The following is a 9,921-nucleotide window of genomic DNA, read 5'->3' on the forward strand; positions in this document are numbered from 1 at the left end:
TAAGTTATGTCTGCTTAAAACTACATAGCTCAGCTGTTTGAAAAGGTTCAACAATTTACACATTAGTGAGGCGTTTTCTAAAGAATTAGCTCTTCAGTGGGAATGAATGTGCGTGAGGCTGAGAGTCACAGACAGTGGGAGGGGAAGTCCGGCATTTAGAGGCAGACTCACACATTTGGTCTTTTCATAAGGTTTACTAACAGTGGGAAAATAGAATAACAGCCTTATTCTTAAAAGTTCACCAGACTTTTAAAAACTGTATCTCGAAACAAGACCACGTGAAACAGATCTGTACACTAATATTAAGACTATTTACACTTATTTTATTTTCAAATTAACTTCTGTTAGAAATTATCTTCCATGTTTTTTATCACTTGTGTCAAGTAAACAGAATTTAGTACCTGTAAATAAACAGAGCAGCCGTGCACTATGTTAACACACACAGAGGAAACCAGGTCACTGGGAGTAATTACATATATACAGATCAATATACAGATCACACATAGAGCTGAAACAATCCATTCAACCGCAGAAAAATCCGTGAAAACCATTATCGTAATTAATGAATCATTTAGGGGTTTTTCTGTCTCAAATGATTGTAAACTGAGTGTTTTTGGACTCTTTGTCAGACAAAACAAATCATTTCAATATGTCGCCTTTTGGCTTTTTTTTTTATTTTATTTTTTTTACAATATTCTGGTTTTAATGATAAAGCAACTAATCCACAATGAAAATAATTATTATTTGCAGTCTTATATCAACAATTTAGAATGAATTACATCAATCAGTCCAGCTTGTTCCTCTGTGATATTGTTTGTATACTTGTATCTTCTTATTAACAACCAGTTATTGTTTATATTTCACCTCCTCCACACAGTTTCTCCTTTTATTCACAGTAATCTGATCTTTGAGACGTCATATAAACAGAAGATGTAGTTTATTTATCTGATTAAGGAAACAAGAGAAAAGCAGCGGATGCAGTGAGATTTCTGAGAATCAGAAGATACAGTGTGTGAGCATTATTGATTTCCTTACAATGGAAATGTGCCAGACTTTTACCAAATCTTTGGTGTGAAGAGACTGATTTAGACTTTAACAACTTTGTGTCAGTTTCACTTTTAGTTGGATGTTGTAATGAATTTATTGATCGTCTTTCTCTATAATATTCAGGATGCACAGAAATGAAATAGTAAGATTTACACAATAAGAACAAAATACAGTAAAAAAAAAAAAAAAAAAAAGATTTGAGTCACTTTTACTTTACAGAAGTAAAAAAATATTGAAGTTGTGATGTATAAAAAGTTATGTTACTGAAAACCCGTTTCTCACATTTAAATTTTGAACAATGTCTGGAGCGGATTCTCTGGACAGGAGTCCACAGTTGACAGTTGCCCTTTCACACATGCAGCACACAGCAGGAGATTGTCGGTGGGAGTCGTGGTCTCGCCTCCTGGAAGAACTCTGTTTAATTCAGCTGAGGGCTGATGCCTGAGTAGATTGTGCAGGAGATATGATAGAAACGTCATCAACACTCTCGCTCGCTGTGAGTTCACCAGAAAATGACCTGCTGTGTTCACACATCACCTCGGCCATGGACTTGATACCAGGGAGCGGGCTGGGTTTGTTTAATGTCAGGTTCAACTGATTCAGACCTTTGTGTTCACACGTACAGCTCCTCCAGGTCACGTCTAGAAAAGGTCAGGCTTCCAGTGCAAGTGTGAAAGCAGCTGAACTCGGACTCTTTGTTGCATAAACTCAAAGTTTGTTCCCTTTAAACTTTGAGTTTTTACTTTGTTTTCTTTTTTACAGTCCAGGTTGCAACTGGCAGAAATGTAATGAAAAATATCTGTGATTAATGTCTCTCTTCTCCCTTCCCCAGATTATAGAAACATCCAGACAGTCGTTCAGACAGTGTCAAAGAAACAAAGTTACTGCAGAAAGTCGACATTTTCTGATTGCTTGAGTGCAGCTAAACAGACTGAATCAAAGATACATGAAGTGCTTTATTCAGGGTATCTGCAGATCCTGGAAAGCATCATGTTCAGTTCCATCAAAAAGGTCTTAGAAGGTATCAAAAAGTGTTAAATTTCATTTTCAAAGGTTTTAAATATTTTTTTCTTTCCTGTTTAGACGGTAGAGTGAGACTGCTGTGACAGCGAATTGTGCTGCATGAGGCTCATTGACTCTTAATGAGCAACGATTGATTTTAGGAGGAGCCTCAATTAAATGAATTGTTTTTAAATTGGTTAATCCACCCATCAGTTCCTTCTCCAGGTCCAGGTCACATTAATGAATTATATAAGTAGGAGTTATTATGTACAGCTGGGAAGCACCAACAAAAAATGTGACGTAAATGTCAATAAATTCATGCAGTTAAAGCATAATTGGTCTAATTGTCCTGACTGGTTCTCATCATTCTGTGACCAGTACGACTGAAAAATATTCAATCAAATTCTCTGTGGTCATAAAAAAGTCTTAAAGCTTTAATCTTAGAAACCCTGTGTATTCTGGTTACAAACCTCCCACGGTTTACCCACATGAACACGCACAACGTAATAAAACAACCAAAAATGTGAATAAATCCCTGCTCTTTGGTCCCACTCCTGCATAAAACTGAATCAGGTTTGGCTTTGAAACAGTTACTGTGGTTCCTGCAGTGATTCACTTCACAAATATAACTTCTGCTCTCAATGTGGAGCTCAACCAGACGAGGCTCAGACTCAGCTCCTCACATCCTGGGAACACATACAGACACAGATCACACGGCTTTCAAGCTCTGCCAAATGTAACAGTTGCTGCACATGGATCATTGTTAGCTGTGTAAAATGTTCTTACAGTGAAATATTGTAGCCGCCGAACTGTGCCAAAGTTCATGGGTAAACATCCCAGAGCTGATTAAATCCTCTTTATACTTAGAGGAGTTTGTTTGAGCGGCTCCCTGTGGTTGGACCTCCCTTTGTGTGTTGTCCTGTCTGCTGATGCTGGTTTATTTGTCTGCCCTGCTTCACAGGAGCTGCTGGAGAAGTTCATGGAGGGAAACGTAAGCCTGGACGAGTTCTTGGACTCCTTCCAAAGCTCCAGGAAGACGTATCATATCCGCCGGGCGCAGGCAGAGAAGATGCAGGAGATCGCTCAAGCCAAGCGGCAGCCGAGCAAAACCAAGGAGGAGAGTAAAGCCCCCGAGGTGAAGAGGGACTCGGAGCAGCCTCAGGAGCCGCAGCGGCCCAACGGCTTCGTGGCACAAGGACCTTTAAGAGTGTTCCAGGTACGCTATGGCCTCACGCCGGCCATCCTCCTCCCTCATTACCCCGTCTCTCCCCCTGCCTCAGCCCCAGCCCATCAAAGTAGTACCCCCCCACCTGAACCTCAGCTGGGACAGACCCACATCCTCAGCCCCAGCGCCCCACTCCCAGGACACGGCCAGCCGGTGGGCCTCAGGGTCATCGGACAGCTATCGGGGGGCTGGCCGGCTAACGGGCGGCCGGTGAGAGTGCAGCAGCTTTACAGACCGAACCCCCAACAGCCCGAGCCACCGTACCGATAAGCTCGAGGAGGGGGGAGGAGGAGGAGGAGGAGGAGGAGGAGGAGGAGGATGAAGAAGAAGAAGAAAGGCCAGTTTGAGAGGTCTTCCAAGACATGGAACCAAACAGTGGCTGTCACTATCATGTAAGCAAAGACTGATCCAGAGGCAGGCAGCACTGCAGACGTCCGTTTCTGTTCTCCATCCATGACACACAAACGCAACCATCAGAGGGAAACGAGCAGAGAGAGAGAGAGAGAGGGCACACGACGGAGACGGGGAGGACTGGGGATGGGTTTCGACGGCCGGGTCCATTTTGAATCCAGTGAAATACTCGGGTTTGTTTAGCTCCAACGCTAACAAATCTCACATCAGAGCTTTTTTCTCTTCTTGTTCTTTATCATCAGTAAAGAGCAATGAAAAGCCTGAAGAGAGAAGGAAGTTTTGAAACCATAAATCAGCTCATCGTATATTAAATATCATCAAAATTTTCTTGTGCAGTGGCAAAACAACACATCAGGAGCAGAATTAAACAGTACAAAATACAAATTTAAAATCATGAAAATACAATACAATCATGTGCAAGGCTTCAACAACCTTAAATCACAAGAACTTCACCTAAACTTAAAGAAGCCAACAGATGCAAATGATAAAACACTTAAAAACACATTGTGCAGTTTTACATCTAAATACAGACGTTTCAGACGCAGGAAGCAGCAAACAGAACAGCTCTCTTAGCCCGATGACTTCAGGCAGCTGTTCACACCTTTTCATGGGTTAAATGTAGATAGATGGAAGTGGTGTTAATGCAACAACAGGTTAACAGACAAATCTGGCAGCTGATTTACATGTTGCCAGATGTGGTGCTGCTGTTACTGCAGTTGCAAAGCAGAAAAGACATTTAAAGTGACAGTGAAAGCAGAGATGTTAATCGCAGCTGAGTCGCCTCCTCCAGCAGATGATGGTAGTTATTCAGCCTGAGAATGGTTATTGTGACAAAATCACATTAATGTCCCACATCTGTCCGACCTGCACTGTCTGGATGTGAAAGTAGCAAAGCTCAGCAGGAAGGCTTTGTTTTTTTCTCATTTAAATCATCCAACATGCATGAGATGCTTTGTAATCTAATCCAAAACAACACTTTTTAACCGTCTAACAAAAAACTGGATTCAGATTAAAATAGACATTAAAAACGTCATATTATGACATCTGATGATGATATTTCAATATATAACAGATTCCACAGAATCTCCTGGGCAGATAAGTTGGCAGAGGTGGTTACAGAAGGAAATTTTTCACATCCATTAGAGCGTTAGACGTCGGTTAACAAGCGAGGTGGCACCACAGTAACGGCAGCTTGTCTCCTGCTGCCTCCGGCTCGGACTCGTCTGTAGGTCACAGCTCCAGGATTTGGAGTAATTAGCTGGTAAAGTACAGTAAACTACAGTTGTTAATTAAATGTCAGATTCCTTTGATTAACATTTCATATAATCTGCTGCTCAGGTTAATTCAGCTGCCACTCACGCTTCATCTACATCTCTATCTCTGAGTTGTAGATATTTTATTCTTTACTTACATGAGAGGAGATGAGACTCACTGAGGGATTCAAAAGGATTCAGACTGTGGATTTGAATTCACTGGAACGCTTTCGAGGCCCATCCCTGGTGAGGACGTGAGAGTTTTCATTGTTATTTTTAATTTTATTATATTTTTTATACTGAGGGGTGTGAAGCACACAGTTGTGAAGCACATCTGCAAAAAGGAAAAAAAAAAAAAAGTCTCATTGTTCATTCACACAGCGAGAGGCTTTGTGAGATGCCAGGAGTCATCAGACTGAATGATGACATCAATAAAGTGTTTAATATAAACTCTCACTGTTTGTCATCCATCAAATGAGGCAAAGACATTTATACTTGGAACCAATCCCCAGATAATGAGCTGATATCAGATCATTGCCGAGCGAAGTTTAAACAAAGACGTAATGTGGAGCAGAGCAGGTGGTATTTATTAATAATTCCCAGACCATAACCTGTCAATAGTGTTTGCAGTGTCATGTGTGTTAGCATCACAGGCGATTACCCGGAGCCTTCTGCCTTCTTGTGCGATTTCACGAACAGTGTTGCAGCTTGCACATCAGTGAGCGATTTATTTATTCATGTAAATCCTATTTTAAATGGCTGACTTCAAAGCGGCGTGTTTACCGTGCTACATGAAGAGCTGCTCTTTTATTTTTTATTATTGTTTCTCCCCCAAACTGAGGTACAGAGTGAGGGGAATTTAATCTCTATGAGAGTGCCAGCGCTCTGCAAGCCCACAGTCTGATGCGAAGAGGTTCTTCCCATTCCACTCGCCTGTTTTTACTCATCATCCGTCCTTCAGCATTTAAAGGAGAAAGCTTTGGATTGTAGTTATACTGGTTCTGCTCTTGAACACACATTTTGCTCATTAATAACTCATAAGTGCATGCTTACTACAGCTTGACAAAGTACATGAAAATGCCTTTTGCAGGCCAGTGCCCAGGTGCATAAAGCATCTCAAGAAAATGTTCTTACTGTAAAGAAAGAGTTGTTCTAATTTAACTTGCGTCGATTCTTAGGAAATATCTTTAAATAAGTATGATATGTAAATCAATTTCAAGGACCTGAGCGTTTCTTTAAAGGGTAGCTTCTTTTTTTTTTTTTTTTTTTACAGCTTGTGTGGCATTTTCATAGTTTTCCATCATTTCAGTCTAATCACACTCAGAAAGTCACTGCTGAGATCTGTAAATGTGGCTACATCACGAAAGAGAAGTAAGATGCAAAATATCTTTGCAAAAATCATCCAGATCTTAAATGATATTATTTCTAGCATCACAGAGGGCAACGAAAAGCAGCAAATATTCACATTTGTGAAGCTGAAATCATCAATTTTGGGTATTTTTGCTCTAAAAAGAAACAACTTTAACTATTAATGAACTATTAAAGTTATTGTTCATTAATATACAACAGTTGTAAAATTTTACATCAGACCCTCAGACAGGTTGTAAACAAAGCTCCTGGTCAGATGTTAAATTAAGTTATAACCCAAGCTGTAAAGCTTACGACCTGTCTGATGGTCATGTCTCTGTGTTGACAGATCTCAGCAGTTACACTGGTGAGTACAGTGTTAATGGCTAAAACTCTGATAATAAAACCAGGTTATTCTTTAAGGTCAAACATCCTCAACAGTAAAAAATAGAGAAATACAGTTAAGGTACCTGTTTTTACTGGTGAACGGTATGTAAATGTGCCAAAAAGGTGTTTTGTAACAGTTTGAACCCAGTGGAGGCTTTATTATTATCTGTTTTTTGTTTGGATGATACTTGTGGAGTCATCTTTTAATAACATATCTCTTTCTCCTCCTTTGTCCAGTTCAGCCTGATTTTTTAATTTATTTTTATTTTTTTTGTTTTTATTGTTTTTACTTTTTTATAAAAATATTTTTTATTTAATTTCCTGCCTTTAACCACAGGGTTTTACTCAGAGTCTCTTACAAAATCAGTGAAGACCACCACCATGTGCACACTATTAAATCAACAACAGAAAAAAAGTTTGGTTTGTAATGAAGATTTGAGAAATCACTCGATATTTTTAATTCACAGATCTGTTTGAGTCTCTTAAAGGAACTGATTCACATTTTGGGAAGTGCCCAACAGTTTCTCCTTTCTTTAATCTGTACAAAAAACAAAGTTGGGGTTTTACAGCAGAGTAACCTCCAGGAATCGCTGCTTTCAGGTTGCAACTAACAATTAATTACACTATTGATTAATCTGGTAATAATTTTCTCTGGTCCAACCAACAGTCCAAAGATATTTAGTTTAACATGATGTAAAACTGAGAAAAGCAGGAACTCTTCATATCTGAAAGGCTGAAAACTGCTTTTCTTCCATTTATGCATAAAAAATTTTACAGATTAAATAAATAAGACATAACATGTTAGTGAGCATTAAAGGTGCTGGAAGGCAGGTTCTGTTGCCTTTTACAGAACCAGGCTAGCTGTTGCTACTTGTTTCAGGTCTTTATGCTAAGCTACGCTAACAGCCGTAGTTTCATATTCAAAGTGCAGACACAGGACGTAAACTTTTGATGTAACTGGGCACTGGCTTCAACCAAACATGCAGTTCTGTGTCCACTCAGGGTCTTCAGAGGACAGAAAATGCAGTGCTGCTTCTTAACCTGTAGCACAGATGGACAACCCCCCCCTCCACACACACACACACACACACACACACACACACACACACAGAGAGACTCTAACCATGACCATAACGGTGACACCAAGTCACCTTCAACGTTCTATTGTTGCATTGAGATTTGACTGAATGTTGTAATAACAATAAAAAGTTTGTGATACTGTTATTGATCACTTTATTTTACTCGTTGTGTATTTTCCAGCTAAATTTCTGGAAACTTTCCTCATAATTTCCTAAAAATTAGCTCATGTTTAGGATATTTCCAAGCATGGCTGATGCAATTCAGTGCTGATTTTAAGGAAAATGGGTTAAGCGTTATTTGCTACAGTTACGAAGTAATTTTATATTTGAGTAGTATGTTTGAGTGTTAAAGAAATAAATATGAAATTGTGTTGCAGGTAAATGAAAAGTACTTAATGAACAGAGGTAAATATCCATTTTAGTTTCCTGGAAAGAAACATAAGTTATTTGATTCTTCATGAAGTTGAGCTGCCATTTGTTCTAGATGTGCTTAGTAATTAGAAACTATAAATTTAACTAATGTTTATGCTGCATATTGGTTGTAGTTTTCAGCTGCATGATAAATTCCTTAGCTTTCTGTTTCAGGCTAATATGACTGACAAGTAAAACACACTCCATGCTGTAAAATTTCTATCTTTTTTCAAAAGATAACAAACATGATGCAGCACAAGACAACATGTCACAGTCAGTGGAGAACAAGAAACAGTTTGAACAAAAGAAACATTTTTCTACACGATTTTCACTCGACCTTTAAAAAAATTGACACATTTTGTATCTAATCAAAAATTACAAACAATTTACAAACTACTTTTCACAAACCTACTGCATAATTTCCTATTTTTTCTTAAAAACTTGAATATAACTGTAGCAATAAACACATTTTCCATTTCAGTTATGATAAGGACTAAAGTGCACTGGCCTTTCTTGCTGAGTTTTAGGAAATTATGAGGACATTTTCCAGCTGGAAAACACAGGACCTTTAAAATAAAGCGTAACCTGACATGTTTGTAACAGTGCTGTCAGAATCCACCTTAACCAAAACTCATTTTATTCAGACCAGATGATTCACAAAAGATTGGACTCTTCTGTGTTTGAAATATGCTCAAAATGTAAAGTGCTTGTTGCTGCGACTGTGGTTTTGTTTGTCCAGTCTATTATGTTGTGTGTCTTTTCTATCAGGGACTTATCCCAGCAGCCTTCTTACAAAAAAAAGAGCAGTAATAAAACAGATAAATGAATGTTGCTTTCAGAATTTAAATTTAAATATAGCGCGGCCGCTCGCTGAGCCAAACGCCCTGAAACATCTGAGATGATTTGCATTGCTGTATCTCAGATGAAGGAGCTGCGGCTGCAGGCGTTCGCACCAGATGATTCTGAGCAATGTCAAAGCCGATCAGCGCTGCAGTGAGTGAAGATGAGCTAATAATATCCAAGTCAACTCATTTTCATCACTGTACGGAGCCACATCAGCTCATGTGCTCAGCAGCTGCACAACAGTGAGTGTGACTGGACCCACGTGGCTGTCAGAAGCTTTCAGAATAAAACGAGCTGAAGGATGGAAATGTCACCTTGTAGGAAATTCTGATCTTTAACCCGATTTGACTCCAAGGGGGAAGATGACCAAGCTAACATTTGAATGCATTGTGTCTTTTTTTTTTTCTCTTTCATTTTGGTGATGTAATAAGTGGCTGGTATTCTCCTTTCTAACCGTCTTTTCAAATTAAAATGATGGTTAACTAAACTGCAGGGTGCTTGTGTAAATTGTTTGTGGGTTTACAAGAAAACAATGGGAATAAAACGTCATGTCATCCCGACACAATGAGGCTCAATCAGTGGTTAAAATTCTTCTAATCCACACAGTAACTATCAGTAATTCATGATCAAGAACAAAAATGGCACAAAGACTCTTAAGCCTTTTGGAAAATCTGTGCTGTTTGTATCAGGATGTCTAAGAGCAGAAAATGTTAATGTGACTTTTTCTGTGTGACACTTTGTGTTTATTTATGCACACAGTGTCTGCGCTGTGATCCTGAATACGTGTTGTCACTCGAGTCTGGTCGGAGCAGGTTTTGTGCTGCGCAGCACATGGCTGTACTGCACTGTGGCAGCTTCTTTCCAAGTCATAATAATTTCACTCAATCATCTGAAGACACAGCTTTTATATTTTCCA

The 9,921-nt window shown here is 39.1% G+C and overlaps 1 protein-coding gene across 2 annotated transcripts in view; it reads left to right on the forward strand.

Moving 5' to 3' along the window:
- Positions 1-9,497, forward strand: part of vps37d (VPS37D subunit of ESCRT-I) — a 32,483-nt gene extending 22,986 nt beyond the window's left edge. For both annotated transcript variants that reach the window (XM_071506455.1, XM_071506454.1), the window contains exon 4: positions 3,011-9,497. In XM_071506455.1, the coding sequence (XP_071362556.1) occupies positions 3,011-3,544 (534 nt within the window). In that variant the 3' untranslated portion in view covers positions 3,545-9,497. The remainder of the gene's footprint in view (positions 1-3,010) is intronic.
- The last annotated feature ends 424 nt before the right edge of the window (positions 9,498-9,921 follow it).

This window comes from Trachinotus anak, unplaced genomic scaffold (genome assembly GCF_046630095.1).
Source record: "Trachinotus anak isolate AG129_WGS33_773 ecotype Australia unplaced genomic scaffold, CSIRO_AGI_Tana_v1 ptg000020l, whole genome shotgun sequence".
Taxonomy (NCBI): Eukaryota; Metazoa; Chordata; class Actinopteri; order Carangiformes; family Carangidae; genus Trachinotus; species Trachinotus anak.